Source organism: Trichophyton benhamiae, assembly GCF_000151125.1.
Source record: "Trichophyton benhamiae CBS 112371 chromosome Unknown contig00074.8, whole genome shotgun sequence".
Lineage (NCBI taxonomy): Eukaryota > Fungi > Ascomycota > Eurotiomycetes > Onygenales > Arthrodermataceae > Trichophyton > Trichophyton benhamiae.
This window is the reverse complement of record NW_003315102.1, coordinates 321,760-339,300: the sequence shown is the minus strand read 5'-3', so window position 1 is coordinate 339,300 and position 17,541 is coordinate 321,760. Positions and strand designations below refer to the sequence as shown.

General features: G+C 48.6%; 6 protein-coding genes across 6 annotated transcripts; 2 read left to right on the top strand and 4 right to left on the bottom strand.

Moving 5' to 3' along the window:
* Positions 1-2,479: 2,479 nt before the first annotated feature.
* On the top strand, positions 2,480-3,544 carry ARB_00122 (uncharacterized protein; the record flags this gene model as incomplete). The annotated part of the gene is made up of 1 exon (XM_003013629.1): positions 2,480-3,544. The coding sequence occupies one exon, from the start codon at positions 2,480-2,482 to the stop codon at positions 3,542-3,544; it is 1,065 nt and encodes a 354-aa protein (XP_003013675.1).
* A 515-nt stretch (positions 3,545-4,059) lies between these two features.
* ARB_00121 (uncharacterized protein) lies at positions 4,060-6,067 on the top strand (the record flags this gene model as incomplete). The annotated part of the gene is made up of 4 exons (XM_003013628.1): positions 4,060-4,078; positions 4,172-4,298; positions 4,367-5,852; positions 5,912-6,067. The coding sequence occupies 4 exons, from the start codon at positions 4,060-4,062 to the stop codon at positions 6,065-6,067; spliced, it is 1,788 nt and encodes a 595-aa protein (XP_003013674.1).
* Positions 6,068-6,381: 314 nt separating this feature from the next.
* On the bottom strand, positions 6,382-7,658 carry ARB_00120 (uncharacterized protein; the record flags this gene model as incomplete). Its single annotated transcript, XM_003013627.1, has 3 exons — positions 6,382-6,800; positions 6,869-7,094; positions 7,146-7,658. 3 exons carry the CDS (start codon positions 7,656-7,658, stop codon positions 6,382-6,384), a joined length of 1,158 nt encoding a protein of 385 aa, XP_003013673.1.
* An 815-nt stretch (positions 7,659-8,473) lies between these two features.
* Positions 8,474-9,871, bottom strand: ARB_00119 (uncharacterized protein; the record flags this gene model as incomplete). The annotated part of the gene is made up of 3 exons (XM_003013626.1): positions 8,474-9,242; positions 9,299-9,422; positions 9,460-9,871. The coding sequence occupies 3 exons, from the start codon at positions 9,869-9,871 to the stop codon at positions 8,474-8,476; spliced, it is 1,305 nt and encodes a 434-aa protein (XP_003013672.1).
* A 252-nt stretch (positions 9,872-10,123) lies between these two features.
* Positions 10,124-11,762, bottom strand: ARB_00118 (uncharacterized protein; the record flags this gene model as incomplete). Its single annotated transcript, XM_003013625.1, has 2 exons — positions 10,124-11,437; positions 11,547-11,762. The coding sequence occupies 2 exons, from the start codon at positions 11,760-11,762 to the stop codon at positions 10,124-10,126; spliced, it is 1,530 nt and encodes a 509-aa protein (XP_003013671.1).
* Positions 11,763-14,077: 2,315 nt separating this feature from the next.
* ARB_00117 (uncharacterized protein) lies at positions 14,078-16,759 on the bottom strand (the record flags this gene model as incomplete). The annotated part of the gene is made up of 3 exons (XM_003013624.1): positions 14,078-15,817; positions 15,886-16,359; positions 16,445-16,759. The coding sequence occupies 3 exons, from the start codon at positions 16,757-16,759 to the stop codon at positions 14,078-14,080; spliced, it is 2,529 nt and encodes an 842-aa protein (XP_003013670.1).
* Between the last annotated feature and the right edge of the window lie 782 nt (positions 16,760-17,541).

Here is a 17,541-nt window from a genome sequence, read left to right as displayed (position 1 = left end):
GCCCATTTCGTTGTTTTATACTGACAATGAATTTGCTGTAGGAGGACTGCTGCGTCTTATAAACATGGATAATTTTTATTTTTATTTTATTTTTTGGACCGCAGCATGATGGAATCAATCGACGGCTGAAGCCCCATCAGGCGACATGCTCCGGGTCTCTCTGACGATAACATCACTCAAAACATATTCATAATACGCCTTCATCGTAAGGTTGTATGCTTTCTGTATACTAGGTCGAGTGATAATCCTATGAAGGGCCAAACCTCCTGACCCTGGGTAAATAACACAGGAGGTTAAGATGCAGTGAAAACAGCCCAAGTCGTCCCGAGACCCTACTTAGCCCGAGGAACAATACACGATATCATTTTGAAAATGAAGATAGTACCCATATAACTGGCGTACACTCGGTGTTAGAAATTATGGAAAATTTGCACCACCATTTATCGACCAGGAAGCACAGATTAGCTGAACCGTGCCAGCCAGAGTTTACAGGCTGATTGGCCATGTGAGATGGGAAATCTTGTACCTCTCGCTTCGCGGATTCGCTTAAGTATACAGCTGCATCCCTTCCGATATTCCCGGCAGCGGCAGATTGACACTGCACGCATGAATGGCTCACATTCGGGGAGTTCGGGATCCAACCTAAGCCTAACGCATTGCCCTTGGTTTGGTTTATGCAATCGACATATAAAGTCGCTAACTACGCGGATGATCGCCGGCGCAGGCCACACTTGGGCATACCCTCATTTGAAAGACTCGCAGATAACCACAGTCTTGTTGTTTACTTTCCCACGGCAACACCAGACTCATCAACCATGATGCGACGTGAGCTAAGAGCCATTGGGTGCATGCAGGCCGAGCAAACCCTCCGAGTACTTCCATCTCTTCGCTTCCAGGGACTGTGAAGGTGATGTGACTTCAGCTGACGGTCCAAGGTCCCACAGCAGCTGATATATCCTGTGTTTTGATTCTGGGCGGTATTGTGATGCTGTGACTCCTTTAGAGAGGGTGCAAGTACAAATAGTTACATCAAAGGAGGGGTTGAAAGAGTATAATTGAGTTCAGCCCTGGCTTATAAGGAGACTGTATGCTCGGTACCCCCTGTAATAATGGATGAGTTACGATGATATTATGCTTTCCAGGTCCTGGGAAATATATGCACTACTTTCAATTAGACTCGGCCTTCGAGTCCAGGGAATCAAATTACCTTTTACTTTATGTCATTCTCACTCTAAATAACATGCTCCCATCCATCCATTCTCCAGCCTGTAGCCAGGGACGGGGGTGGAAAGGCATCTCTGATTTGATGTGTTTCGCTAAAGAGTTGAATAATCACATTCAGTTGGCCGTTATTCAAATAGCGGGGAAATAAAAAGAACGGGTGAACGGGGTACTTCCACGGTACGACCAGCTTATCGTTGGCATTTGGTAATATGTGAGCGTAGCAGCTGCAGCTTGGGCGAACATGGTGTCTGTAGATCATGGCATGGTGGCCATCACCCCTTTCTTTGTTACCAATAACCCAGCGGGTAAGGGCTACCCGAAGTTGAACATGTTTTACTCGTACTTAGTGCTGAGTGTCTTGGTGTCAGGCTGGAGCTCAAGCTGGGTTTCTTGTTGTTATACCAGTTTTATAACCGCAGGGTAAAATAGTTATTTGAGGTAGTGGTAAGATTGTGGGTCACATAACTTGTTAGAATTCCCCGCGGAAACCTGCCTTCATTTTGGAAATACTGCTCCAATTGAAAACATATACTTTTCTAAAGAACACCTAGTGAGCAATTTACTCACTAGAAAATAGCCTCTCCATGCAGCAGGGTGGCATGAGTTTTGTGATACCCGGAGAAGATAGATTTGCCGACAGGAGACAGGAGGGCCTAGGCGGATTTCAAAAATCTAGATGATGACAATATCATATGGACTTGTAATGCATATATACCCTCACATTGCGCTATATATGCATCGGCTATACCGTTCAGTTTGACTTCAGGCACGTTGCGCCAGCAGCAATCACTCGTTTAGGGGATAATAAGCGATAAATCCCAAGCCAGATAGGAATGAACTGCAAGAAGACGGCTAGAGACATGAACCTATCGTCTTAGACCCCGGATCCAAAGGCTCCTCAGGCATCTGTCGGGCAGCACAGGGAGTATCCCTGGCGTAGTCTCACCTTGGGAAAGATGGCTGAAAAGTTGAAAAGTAACCCTGAGATTACCAACCTGGCCAGTCCTCCTTGTAACGAGGGAGCACAGCGGGGCTTAAATACTGCAATCGCTGCCCGCAACTGAGGTTATCCCTTTCCTAGGCTTCAAGCTCCTGAGGGGAGACTGCATTACCTTTATACACCTGCCAGCAAGTTCATCCCCTACCCTAATACTACCTTAATGAGCTAGTGTCCTTGGAGTGAGCTCTGACATTATCTTAGATAACTACCAACTATCCAGAAAGGGTATACGAGTCATAGCAAAGAGCCATCAAGATGCGTCTTGGAAAGGCTGCGGAGAACGCTCTCCCACTACTGAACCAGATTGCTGCTTCAGCCATCTCTTGGTCGTCAGGAAGAATTGATGTCTTCGGCCTTGGGACGAACAATGGTTTATATCATAAATGGTGGAACGGCGCCTGGGGTCCATCTACCACTGGATGGGAATATTTAGGCGGTGTTTTCTCTGCCGAGCCAACTTCCGTCTCCTGGGGTGAGAATAGAATTGACATATTCGGACTCGGAACCGATAACCAAATGTACCATAAATACTGGGACGGACAAGCCTGGGGCCCTTCACAGACTGGATATGAAGCCCTTGGTGGAGTATTCAGCAGTGAGCCAACTGCCATTTCATGGGGAGAAAACCGCCTTGACATCTTTGGACTTGGAACAGACAATGCTTGCTATCATAAATCGTGGAACGGACGAGCCTGGGGGCCTTCTCAGACCGGTTGGGAAAACCTCGGGGGTGTGTTCGTCAGCAAGCCTGCGGCTGTCTCTTGGGGAGCTAACCGAATTGACCTATTTGGAATCGGAACTGACAACCAAATGTATCACAAATGGTGGGATGGATCCAGATGGGGTCCTTCAGCTTCTGGCTGGGAGGCACTTGGCGGAGTATTCAACAGCTATCCTGTTGTGGTCTCTTGGTCTGAGAACCGTCTCGACATATTCGGTATCGGAACAAACAACGGACTTTTCCATAAGTGGTGGGACGGACAAGCCTGGGGCCCATCTCAGCTAGGATGGGAGGATCTTGGAGGTGTTTTGAGTAGCCCTCCATCTGCCGTTGCTTGGGGTGCAAACCGTCTAGATATTTTCGGCACAGGGACTGATAATCAGATGTATCACAAATGGTGGGATGGCTCACGATGGGGTGGATGGGAAGCCCTTGGCGGTGTTTTCAGCAGTGGCCCATCAACCTGCTCCTGGGCAAGTGGCCGTTTGGATATCTTCGGGCTTGGGACCAACAATGCAATGTACCACAAATCCTGGAGTGGGCGATGGGGGCCATCACAAACAGGCTGGGAGAACCTTGGAGGCGTTTTCAACCATTAGTGACGTCGATAGTATGCCACCTGGTATATCTTATTTCCTGTCACCAGACATGCCACGGACAAGTGCCCATGCTGGTGATAAATATGGCCACACTCCTTCCCACTCAAGGTTTTCAGATGTTTTCTCCTCACCGATACTCTCGTTTAAATTGTTCAGCACCAATGATATATAATAAGCAGTAGCCTAATAATAAGCTTGCTTCACACCCTGCTATAAGTACAGTACAAGCAATCCATAACAGCATTGCTATATTTGCGATAACTCCAAGTGGGATGTTGTTATTGACATTGTGTGTGGGGCTCCGAGCCACCAATCGGAGGAGCGACTACGCGCCAAGATATTCAAATTGCGAGTTGTTTAAACCTAAAATAAACTTAGAACTTCGCGGAATAAGCGCGCATATTAGCGGGGTCGTCGACATCTCGTCAGATCATCCCATCCCAGGGTTTTTTTCTCTCTTCCTCTCTTCTTCTGTTCCAGTCAATTGAAAGGCCATCTTCGCGTCCTTCGTTACAATGGCAGAGCAAAAGTCAGGTAAGTCCTCTTCCCCGTTACGACAAGGCGAGGAGACAGATCGGGTTTGCACATGTAGCTAATTAAGAGTCACAACTTTGGCTCCACGCATAGCTATTCTATCTGTATACGACAAGACGGGTCTGCTGGACCTGGCCAAGGGCCTTGTCGAGCAGAATGTCCGTATTGTAGCTTCTGGAGGCACAGCTAAGATGATCAGAGATGCTGGCATTGCCGTTGAGTGAGTCTAAATCTGGTGAAAATGGAAGGTGAAAAAAAAGCCTTATCTGACACTGGGGCTGTTGGCAGTGACGTTTCGTCGATAACGAAAGCCCCAGAGATGCTGGGTGGCCGTGTGAAGACCCTCCACCCAGCTGTTCATGGTGGTATCCTGGCACGCGACATCGAATCCGACAAGCAAGACCTTGCCAACCAGAAGATTGCGAAGGTGGACTTCGTCGTGTGCAACCTGTACCCTTTCAAGGACACTGTCGCAAAGCCTGATGTGACCGTTGAAGGTGCAGTGGAGGAGATTGACATTGGAGGAGTGACTCTGTTGCGTGCAGCAGCAAAGAACCATGCTCGCGTGACTATTCTAAGCGATCCTTCGGACTATACCAACTTTTTGAAGGAGCTGGCCAGCGGCGGCGTGACCGAGGAAACTCGAAAGTTGTATGCTCTGAAGGCATTCGAGCATACGGCTGACTACGACGAGGCCATCTCTGGGTTTTTCAGGAAGAAGTATGCTGGTGAGGGGTCACAGTATATCCAGCTGCGTTACGGAGCCAACCCCCACCAGGCCCCTGCATCTGCCTTTATGAGGAATGGCAAACTCCCGTTTAAGGTATTGAACGGAGCACCCGGATACATCAACTTGCTTGACTGCTTGAATGCCTGGCCACTGGTCAAGGAGTTGAAGCAGGCCCTTGGATACCCTGCTGCAGCTAGCTTTAAACACGTCTCGCCTGCGGGAGCTGCCATTGGAGTACCCCTGAATGAGAAGGAGAAACAGGCATACATGGTCGATGACATCCAGGGGATTAATGAATCAGGTCTGGCACAGGCATATGCTCGTGCACGAGGTGCTGACCGGATGTCCAGCTTCGGAGATGTCATTGCCCTGTCGGATGTGGTTGACGTTCCTACCGCAAAGATCATCTCTCGTGAGGTATCAGACGGCGTGATTGCCGCCGGATACTCCCCCGAGGCCCTTGAGATTCTGTCCAAGAAGAAGGGCGGCAAATACCTTGTCCTGCAGATGGACGAGAACTACACTCCCCCCGACGAAGAGACCCGATCTGTCTACGGTGTACAGCTCTCCCAGCGCCGAAATGATGCCAACATCTCCCCAAAGACCACATTCAACAAGATCGTTACGCCCAAGGACATGAGCTCACTACCCGAGGGAGCACTAAGAGACCTGACCGTTGCAACAATTGCGTTGAAATACACGCAGTCCAACTCCGTCTGCTATGCCGTCAATGGACAAGTAGTTGGTCTAGGCGCGGGCCAGCAGAGCCGAATTCACTGCACCCGTCTGGCGGGCGACAAGACGGATAACTGGTGGATGAGATTCCACGAGCGAACCCTTGGTATCAAATGGAAGGCTGGCGTCAAGCGGGCAGACAAGAGCAATGCAATTGATATGCTGTGCTCCGGCCAGATACCACGCTCCGACGTCGAGAAGGCGGATTATGAGCGTGTGTTTGAGGAGGTTCCCGCTCCTTTTACCTCGGAGGAGCGCGAGGCATGGCTGCAGAAGCTTACTGAAGTCGCCATCTCTTCTGACGCTTTCGTATGCCCCTCTTTCCTTTCTGCGTGTTTTGAACCAAAAGCTAACGAGTATAACTGTAGTTCCCATTCATTGACAATGTTTTCCGCGCCGCCCGATCCGGCGTCAAGTACATGGCCGCACCGAGCGGCAGCCAGAACGACGGCCCAGTGTTCGAAACTGCTGAGAAGCTTGGAATTGTCTTTGTTGAGCAGCGCATCCGCTTGTTCCACCACTAGGTCTGGCGCGCCTCCTTAACTAGTTATCCATAGTTACCCTTACCAACAGGGGAAAAAAAAAAATAAATCATAAAAATAAACGAAATCACACCAAATGAAAAATGGTGCCTGAAATCGACTTTGCTCTAAACCTCTATTTTGGCCTGTAATTCAAACAAAACTCCTCCCTCCTCCGTGCCTAGTCCTGATTAACGGGGCAGGGTGCTGAGCATGGTTCCAGGGTATAAATGCTGCCCTAAATGCGAAAAATGTTAAGACAAAACCAACCACCTCCCGTCTAGATGCATACTGCTACCGTCTCTAATATCGGATTTCTATCGGTGAGCCCAGCCGTTGGCTACAAGAACTTGCATTTCATTAATAAGGCAGAAGGAGCCAGCCTCCGTGTCTCCAGGGCCTTCTCTTTGGTACTGGGATAGTCGTTTCCGAACTGTATACTCTGTGAACCATGGAGTCGTGAACCATCGCAAGATCCGGTTTTTCCATAGACCGCTAAGAATAGAAGAGGTCGAAAGCCATGACATTTTCTCTGGGTTAACTGCAGTATACGCAGGGATATTGTATCCCACCCGCACGTTTGGGTTTAGCCATACACCCTTGTTGTCTGACAAGGGGTTATCTGCGTGAATCAAACAGCATTCCGATCCTTCAAGGTGTGACTTTGCAAGGCCATCGGAGATACCTCTGAATTTCAATGGAGGATCCTGGTAAAATGGAGAAGAGTCCATCGCCACTGAATAATGCAGTGTTAGCTTGGATTTCACACAAGACACTGTTACATTGGGTGATAAAATCACTAACCTGCTCCATTCCAGCAACTCTTTACAGGGATAGGTTCGCTATACTTGATCGCCCGTCGGGATACCCGGGATCTAAAGTAAGGCCATGTTTGCATGAGCTGGTCGTGGCCTTCAGAATCCCGAAGAGCAAATGTGTCGTAGAATTTTGGAGGTTTTGAGAAGTCAAGAGAACATGCTGCTGCAAATCTACCTCCTCTAGTTGATAGCAGTCTGCGGATATCCAAAGTCTATAGGTACGTTAGTAGGTAAGAAACGGATATATGAGGAGAGATCCTCACATTAAACACCACATCATTCAAGAATAGAACTTTGTCAAAAACAATGCCAGCCTCCTTCAATTCATACAGCGGTTCCATGACTGAGTTGCGCAAGTTGGCGAGGTATGGTATCCGACGCAGCTCGGTCTGGCCAGTCGGAGTTTCAATCCAGCCCGAGCTAGCAGGGGGCTTGCTAATTTCATCGAGATGCGTTGTATCATTGAGCAGTATTCTTCTCGGGATATTATTTTGAGCAAGCACTGCGTCCAGATAACGTAGCTGGCCCTTTGAGTCGTCCCAGCTACCGCTTTCATGAAGACTGACAAAGACGTTATCTCGACCGATGGCCTGGACCAATTCAACAAGGGCAGGTATCCATGCTTCCCGCAGTATTTTTTCGTTGTTCCAATGTATCCCAGTGATGTATATCTTCTCGTCTCCCAGCGAACTAGGCTCAGACTGGAGCTGGTAGACGAGAGCCTGCTCGACCCAGAGAACTTCAGCAAAGCTCCATAGAATGGCCACTAAGGCCATGGCGACCGGGAGCCGGCGCAGCCTCCTGTAGAAGTACCGGGGCAGCCTCATGGTGGTCGCGTGAGCCGCATCGATCGTGATGGCGAAGCCCGCCTTGTGCAAGGTACAGGATAGACTCGGCGAGATCGAAACCGGGGCTGAGTATCACACCTCGCCGTTATCCAAACATGCAATTCACTGGCCGGCGATGTCACGATGTCTCTTTGCCCTGAAGGACTTGTTAGCTAACTATTATAACTAGTTAGGGGGGATATGCAACACGTGACATGGTTTCCAAGAGCCGTAGGTGCGACGGAGATCGCAGAACAGCAAAAACACCGTCAACCAACTCATGAAGAGGATACTGACATGTTTCGAATAACTATCCCGATGTTAATCACAAGGCCAGTGGCTGCTAGCTAGCTACTAATGGACTACATCTGCTACGTGCGTCCCCAACAGCGCTTCCTGAAAACTCGGAACCCCAAGTCGTTCGCTCCATGTTTCCGTTTCCACGCCAGTGAGTTCTAGGGGATTAACTGCCCTGCTAGTTTCCAGGGCAGCTCAGGGGCTTCCGCTAGTAATTCGTGTGACCACCTGCCTACGAGAAGTCAGGCCAACTAGCTGATTCTCAAGAATCAGTAGTCAAGCCAGAATAAAGCCATACTGGCGGTTACTCGGATGATTTTAACGTTGATATTGATAGCTATGTCATTATACCTTCTCAATAGTTATATTGCCAAAACCGAGAAACTATATAATAATACCTCACTTGCACAGAAGTTGGATGTTATGCAGGTCCTGAGAGCATGGTTATCCTATGTCGAGCAACAAGCCTAGAATCCAAACAGATTCTCATCCTCTTTATACCCCCATTTCGTCAAAGCAGGCAACACAGCTTTCTGTATCATTGCAGGCGGCCCGCAGAGCAGAACGACGTTCTTCTTACCTGGTTCAAAAGAATGCTTCCTGATGATGTCGTCGTTGACATGACCTTTTAGCCCCTTCCAGTCGCTGCTGGGATTAGAAAGGACGTGCACGATTTCAAATTGATCTCCATGTTTCTGAGAGAACTCATCTAGATCTTGTCGTAGCAGGATATCATTTTCCGTCTTATTTCCATCTATGACTCTAATCTTCGTCTTGTCATTGCCGTTTCTCAGGATTTTTGTGATCACCTGGTAGCCAGGAGTGACCCCAGATCCGCCCAGTATGAGGGAGACGTTGTCGAAATTATACTCTTTGCCATCGACACTGAAACAGCCGTTACCGTGATACCTTATTTCGCCTGACGGGCCCTTAACTTCAACTTCTTCACCGTCGCGGAGACAGTCAAGGATGTTGCTCATTGTACCACCTGGCTGGTCTTTATTTGGGAAGTACGTCTTTACAACCAGGTCAAATGTCCCATCATACTCCTCATTTAAGATAGGATGGACAGGGGTATAGGGGCGAACAACAAGGCTATCCTTGAAATGGAACCCAACTTGGACGTGCTGACCAGTTTCTAGACCAAGCTCTGTAGCTTGAGATGGAAGCTTAAACGTATACCTCCTAGTATCTGCAGAGAGGGCCTTTTTCGAGACAAGCCTGGCTTGAACCCACCTAAAGGTTGACTATTAATATAAATGGTCCCGACGTAGGTGTGTGATGGGTCATACCTATGATTATCTAAGGCAACCTTAGAGTCTCTATCTCTCAACTTCAGCCGTTCATTTTTCTTCTGTTCCGTGTCTTTCATCATATGATCCATTGCTTTCTGCGTGACCTTCCCTAGAATGCATTCTATATGCCATTAGAAGCGAGTCCTAGGAATACACACCTCGATCTTTGGGAGGGGAAATACCCTTGAGCTTATCTTGGGCATAATTGTCATGTATGCTGCCGAATTCCTCCGTCGTATCCCAATGCACAATCCCAGCATGAGCCATGATTGCTCCTTTACCACCTGGGTGCCAGCTGAGGACTTTCGTGGCATCATACACATTACCATTTACAACGATCCAACAGTCAGTCTCCGTATGATGTTTTTCAATCTCTTGTCGAGTAAATTGTTTCTCAGGCGAACTCGCATTGCGTTTAATCTCTTCCATCTGCTCCTCTGTGGACGGTTTTCTCCAGCCACTCGTCCCACTCCCTGCGTCAACAGGGTGCCGGAAGAGAAGATAAGTTTCTTCATTTTCTGGGTTATCAAATATCTCCGGCTTCACTTCATACCAACAATTGTTCATCATTCTGTCAAGCTGTCAATATATATGACAATAAACGAAGCAAAGTCTTCTGAAGGGACATTTGCTTTGCTCACCCTGCGATATTCCACACTGGCTCTCGAGGTTGCGTGTTCTTGTGTGAATCAAATGCTCGAACTAGGATGCTTTGAGCACGGATAAGCTTAGTTATGTCTAAGTCGATATGCCAGTGCAACCAGGTCCAGAACTTTTTGCCATGTCGAATTGGCTTATCCGGGTACTATTTGATTATGAATATTAGCTGTTGATATCTATAAAAGAAGAGGGAACGGGGCTCACTTTGCGAGAACAGTACAGCCAAGTCTCTCCACCGTTTAGACTAATCTCTACCTTATCAATCTCGTCTCCGCTTCCACTGTAGGCAAACCCCATGACCCTATACATCGTTCCCTTTTTGACGTCAACTAGGTCAATTTGTTCACCCTGAGCTGGTTTCACGATGATAGAATTCAGCATCTGCTCGTTACATATAGTGCTAGGATGATGGTACATCAATTGTGCTATCTCAGATTCCGTGTTCGTTATAAAACTTGGAAGCTGCCTATTGTCGTAGATATGATAATGGCTATCATTCTCATTTTCAGTTATCCATACTTTGGCCAGCCACTTGATAGATCGTGCTCCCACCCAACCAGGGAGTATTAATCGCAGAGGGTAACCATGATCCGGTGGAATGGGATGATCATTCATTTCGTACGCAAGCATCACATCATTGATAGGATCCATGACGTATTCAAGTGGGACACAGGTGGCATACTTGCCTTCACTAAGTTCGTCTGCTCCCTCATAGTTTACCCATAGCCTTTCGTTGGGTTTCTTCTTCATAAGATTTTCAACCCCTGCGTCCAATAGAACATCGCGAAGGAGAACTCCCTTCCAGTACGAACAACTCGCAGAGGCACCGGTGAAATTGAACGCTCGAGTTCTTTTGATCATATTCAGTTCTTTTCTGCGACTCCCGTCACAGGCCAGGAAGACGGGTATATTAACACTTTCGAAGGACAGCTTAAGGTTATCCATCGAATAAATCACATGTTTGTCAGTAGTAACCTCTAGTTCATGGTTCTCCCATAGTAGATGTGGAACGGCTCCGTGGTTGCGGACATAATGAATGGGGGAAGGAGTAATAATTCCAGCCTCAAAAAGAGTAGTGAGGTCGGGTTCCGCATTCATCGGATGCTTGCCTGTCAGGCGTATCAATTTGTCACTACGAGGAATCCAATTGTCTGGAGAAAACTGATCCGCTTCATCGATTTTCTCAGGAGTCTCATCACGAATTGGACAGCTCCCCTTCCCATCATTAACCTGCATAGACGAACGGTGCTGTTGTTCATGCCGTAAGAACTCTAAGAGAGCCTCTTCTTCCGATGTGGGTTTTGACTTCTCTTTCTCTGGCTCTCTTTTGCCTGCCTCAGTCACCTTTCCCTTTTCCTCGGACTCCGTCTTCCGGTTTATAGGCCATGGTTGGCCATACTTAATGAAGCTCTCTGTGGTATGGAGAACATATCGCCAGTAGTCAGGGTGCACCTCAGGCCGTTCCAAATGGAAATCCTGCCTATAATTAGCCCCAATTAAATGCCAACAAGGTTAACCCGGTGCTAGCATGACATAAAGCTGAGTGTGGTTATAAAACCTTTTGGTCGATCATAATGTCACGAACGGTGACCAGTTCTCCCCTGGCTACTTTCTCACGTAGCTCTTGGATTTTTTCATCTACTTCCTCAAGCTCATCATGATACTCATCCCCTCTGTGGGTTACGCCCATGAACCGAGCATCACGACCTCGAGTCCCAACACGGTGACTATGTGTTCGCGTCCAGTCGGGCTCGTTGAGTATTTCGAGGTCAGAAGCCCCTGGATGTTTGGTTGACGGCATTGTGTCTCTCAGGTAGCATAAAGCTCTGTAGGAGATCCTTATAACCGATAGCTTCCCGTCCTTCCCACTTCGAGTGATTTCACTGCTCTGGCTTTGGGGGCACTCGGCTTGATATTTATATAAACAGGTCTACGTCATAGATGGCACAGCAACCTTTTGTTGACGGCAAGTTCACGCTCATTGGCTGAAATAGGGAGTAAATAAGGTTAAGAATAGCTTGTTTGTAGGGTTGCTAAAATTAGCTAATTAACAGCCTCTCATTGGCTGCTATCCCTTGGATCCAGGATCCAGCTAATAAAAAGTTAATAATTCAGCCAATCATGGCCTTTTTCAATTTCAACCTCATAACTCCCCCAGTTTGATTTTTGAACAGAAACCATCCAATATTTTGTACTTCGACTGCAAAGATCAACTATCATACCCTTTCAAGGAAGATACACTAGAGCTATGACTATAAATCCATCGATATAAACCCTTTTCTGTGTACCAGGTATTTCTTATTGCCCTGTGCCCTTTCTTTAAGTCCCAGGACAAGGCTCTCTGCCTCAATGCCGCGGTTAAGCAACGTACGTTCTGAAACCCAGATCGACTAGTTATTGAACCAAGCCAAAGATTCTTTGTGCTCGGAGACTTTCCCTCGATGGCCAATAAGCAATGACATTTAGCGAGTATTGTGTTGATAAATTATTTGATATGTGAGCACATTGTATAGGCTTGCAGACTTGATAGTATAACGGAACGCTGGATGTCAAAACGTTGGTAGCCTGCACAGTGGGGTAACAAGCTCATAAAAGTGTTATTTAGAATTAGGTATCTAAAAACCGAATTTTGACCCGATGGTCCATTTTAGGTAGTCCGCCGTACTCGATATGGCCGGGCCGGGCCGCGTCCTGATGCGGTTACCTAGGTAGTGAGTACCTCTCTTGAGCTCTTGCTCTGGTCCTTGCGCAGGCCTCTAAGAGGTGTTCCTTCGTGACCTCTGTTGGTTTGATGTCATCAATTTTGTTAATGATGTCGTTGGCACAGAGAGGCATCTCGTCCCTGATAGCGTAGAAGAGGCGGTAGACGGCCTCAATTGGTGGGGCTGGATATCCCGTGTCTGTCAGGTTCTCATAGGACTTTAGTAGTCCGTCAATGTATTGCGGAATGGTTGCAAAGTTCGCTCTTTCTAGTGTAACCCACGTCTTCCAGCGCCTCCTTATCTCGGCTGGTGACGTCTTCAGCATTGTCTGTCTAATGGAGTTGTATAGGTTCTGCGCCGTGTCTATCGGTAGATTGGTGTTCTTTACCCGTTTATAGAGTTTGTAAGATATCTGTTTCGTCATCCACTGAGTAACGTAGGCATCTGCTAATTTATATCGTTCAAGATGTGCCTCGTTATCTGGCGGCGTTGTAATTGAGCCGTCGATTAAGTAGCCTAGGCATTGGGTCCGTAGCATTCTTATAACGTGCGTCATCCAGCGTTTGATATCTTTCTTATCCGTCAATATTGGAACGCCTCCCAGTGGCTGCAACCTGGAGGTATCTGGGAGCTTTGTCCAATGAAATTGATACAATTGAATTTCACCATTACCAGGCCTATTAGAAGACTTCGTTTCTGGTATTCCTACCATTTCGGCGTGCGTAAGGGGGTCGTTTGAGCGTTGGTATTAGTGTTAACTAGATATCGAACAAGGGCGTCATAACCTCTCAGAAGCTCTTAAGACACAACGGAGCAGCAAAACGAATGCCTCAACGTCTAGCTGGGCACTAGAAAAGCAGATAAATAGGCGTAGGAATGATGAATAATGATGGCCTGCAAGACAGCAGGCAATACTATGGCTATTTATCTGTATATGCTGGTCACCGATCGGCCGTCTGGTGCCTAAGTGAAATGGCGCAGGGGGTGGCGGCGACGGCCCATCACATATCTGAGACGCTGACCAAACACTGGCTCTAACACTATTTAAGCTAGCTATCAAAGCTGTCAGAGCAGGCGGTAAGGTAGTTGATGTCAAGCACTTCGTAGCATCCAGGATGCTGCCTCGTATCTCCCTTGGTCAGCTCCTAAAGGGTCAAAGGGGAACCTATACCATTGTCAAACAGCTTCAAGAAACAGTTTGGCTCGCCACGTAATTAAATTCCAGCTCACCAGTTTTTGTTGAATACGAGCTGATCCATCCAGGAACCAAGACAAGCACTGTGATTGTTAAAAGGCGTCCATCACTTTCGCCTCGATAAAGTAGTTTATAACTTCTTCCTGCATATAAAAGTATCCATTTCTAAGGCCAGTATCAGCAAAGTACTCAAAATTAACAATTAACATCAAAATGCGCTTAAGATGCCTGTCTTTCAGGATCCTGTAGCCTTGCCAACTCCAAAAGTAATCGGTATATATAAATAGTCATATCCACCCCCCTAAACGCCCGTGAAAACCATTCCCGGCCCTGGTCAGCAACCTCCTTTGCACGCCGACGTCCAGACTCGGTTGAAGTAAGATAAGAAACCAGCTCGGGTAGTTCCTCCATGCTCTGGCTAACGGGTATATAATGCACCCATGGAACTAGACGGTCGTCATGCCACTCCCGCAATAATGTCTGTTTCAAGGGCGTTGATTTTGAGGCCAGTAGCTTGTAATAGCGTCCACTGATGGCATTACCATCGATATCAAAGACTAGCCGAGAACGGAATGCTTTGTCCTTGTCTGCCCATGGCTTGGAAGGGAAGAAAGTCCTTTGCTCTCTGCAGTATGTAGTCTTGCACTGGAATATTTTGGTGAAGGCAACGTCGTATAGCCTGGTGTTGAGGAAGTATGACTTGACGCTGCTGATCACGCCGTTAGTCTCGCGGATACACTTGTGTTTGCGTGTTTCCAGATTCTGTGCGAGAGTAACGAATCTTTGGCGGTGGAAGTGTTTCCAGGAGCCTGTCTGTGCAAATGCACCGGTTGTGGAGCCCGCCCAGTAGAGGTTGTTGCGTTTCTTGTGCCATTCAACGTCATTTTTGCCGTCGTACTGAAATTCGGATTCAATGTAGGCGGGACTAGGGAATAAGATGTCACCCATGGTGAGTGGGGAGCCTGTTGATAAGATGGGTACCAGCCCCTCGAACAGACGGAGAGAGGTTGGACTCATAAAGAGACCGTTCATAGTAGCGTATTCAGGATGGGTACATGGGTTCATGTCCTCTGTTCGGTTTGTGACGAAAGGAAGACCGTATGTTTCCACTCTGTTGCCTGAATGGCTGTCCTCAGAGTGACAATTCTTGGTGATAGGCTCCCAAGCTGGCTGTCTCGACAGATTGGTCAATTTGAACTGAGTGCCGTCAACCTCCTTTTTGCCCGGAGGGACAATAACTCTCGGTTCGTCCAAGTGGTTGACGAGGAACTTGACATCTGGGAGGGCGCCCGGTACATCTTTCAGCAGGGTATCAAACAGCAGCTGTATGTGTCTGTCAAAGGAGCGGCTTGGATGGTGACACTGAGTCTTAGCTCTAGTGCCGTGAAAAGTGCAGCGCCAAAGTTCGCTGTCAGCAGTGCTCTGGGCGCGGTCCATGGTTTCAAGTACTTGTTTGCCGCTCAGTCTTCGAAATGGAGATACGGCAGTGTGTATCATATCAAAGTCATCGATGATGGGGGATTGGTGAGATCTGGCAAAGTTGTACCATGCCTCGAACCCTGGAGGTGGCTCAATGCCGTATCGCCGCTGATATTCGGCATGAGCAGCAGTATAATTTTGAGACTGTCTGCCGAGAAGCTCTTCAAAGTCTTTCGTACCCCTGTGGATGAGTGTCTCGACGGGATGCTTGCTGTAGGTAGCAAGCTGTGAGGAGTATGCGGACTTGATGGCGATGATATTGGCCATGAACGGACCCAAAGAGACCAGGGAGAAGATCCAGAGAGCCGACTTGTTTGAGACGTGCCTTGGGAGCGTGTGGATGGTCTGGCCCAAGGCAAAGAGGGATGCTATTACATGGGACAGAGCCTTGGTATCAGAGGACTGCATAAAGGGGCTAAGGGTTGACAAGATGCCAAAGGTGCCTGTTGCAGCAGCCGTGCACCAGGAGGAATATCTAGCCTGGGGTGTATTGTAAGCATAAACATGACCAATTAAGAAAGGAAGAGGAGCAGCAGCCGTGAACATACTGCTTTGATGATTGAATACCATGATAGAGACTTTGCAAAGCCGAGTATCAGAGTGGCGAGGACACCCCCTGACGGCCAGCCGAAGAGCACAACCTCCACGCCGAGGGAGACGAGCAGCAGCGGGACAACTCGCAGCGAGACAGGAAGAACGGCATCCTCAGCGTTGACGTCTGGCAGCAGAGAAGCCTTCTTTTTCCTGTCCGACTTTGGCATGAAAGTAAGGTAGGCTCCAAACAGGGCGAGGACAGGGAGAGCCGAGAGGGCATGGCCCCTGAAGTCCCAGTCTGACAGGGTGATGATGAACAAGACAGCCACCAGCAAAGTGCCCCATAGTGTATTTGCCAGGGGGTAAAACAGCCAGGAAGAAGAAGCAGCAGCAGAAGCAGAAGAAGAAGAAGAAGAGGAAGCAAAAGAAGTGGAAGAGCCAAAGTGTCGCTGAGCGAGCAGAAGCAAGGGAGTCAACGCCGGCTGCTCCTGTCAGTCTTCCCTTGAACGTAACAGCATAGAGATAGGATATAGAGGCAGACACAGGGTATTAGAGATGCATTCAGGGACTCACGAAGAACGCTAGCAGACGGATCTCAGCTCTGAAGAGACAGGAGAGGACTATGCAAAGGGCGGCCGTCCAGACAGAGAGGGACGAAGAGGAGCGCTGGGGCGAGTATCGCAGGCTCAGGGGGCCAGTCCCAGCCCTCGAGGAGCGAGCCCGCGAGCCCAGGGACCGTCCTGCAGCCCTGAAGAGCGCCGGCAGGGCCAGCCAGCAGAGGATCTCGGAGCAGAGCTCGACGGGGCCGGCCGCGAGACGGTGGACGAGGACGCTGCAGAGAAGCGCTGCGGCCGTCCAGCTGGTGACGGGGGCTCCATGGCTGCTCATCCCATCCCACGTAGCACTACAGATACAGATACAGATACAAGCAATGTATAGATGGATAGAGGGTAATAATATAGACAGATATAGACGGATAGATACATATCAGATGGCTGCAGAAGTGCATCTGCGAGCTTTTTCACAAGATTCCTATGCCTGCACAGCCACAAAGGGGGCTCCATCTGGCCTAGACCTTTAAGGGGTTCATTTGATAGACAGCAACGAAGGCCATGATAGTGATAGTTATAAGAGAGAGGGGGAGAGAGAGAGAGAGAGAGAGTCCGGATCTCAGTATTTTATCACTATAGACACTGAATAGACAGAATGAATAACACTGTCCATCCTCTGCGGCGCTGGTGCAGGCTCAAGAAGTAGCAACGCCTGGCCGGTCAGCAGCTGTAGATCTAGATAGCAGCAGGAGAGCAGAGATAGACAGAAAAGACAAACAGCCAGGAGGAGCCAGGAGGACAGGCTCACTTCTGGTGTGCTGCTTCTCTCACTCTGTCCTGTGTTGCTGCTGGCTGGCCTCCTTATATTTAGCTAGTTAGCTCGCTGCCTCCCTCGCCAGCCGCATCTTCACCTTACAACTTCTTCAACTTCAACTTCAACTTCTTCAACTTCTCGACTTCAGCTTCTCGACTCCAGCTTCCACCACCAGCCCGCGCGGCCGTCACAGTGTCTCCTGCGCGTCTGCTCCTCGTCCAGCTGCCGTCCAGCTCCTGGTAGGTCCCCAGCAATGCTTGCCAGTCGCCCCAGCTGCCAGGATCCTCTGCTCACTCTCGTTTCAG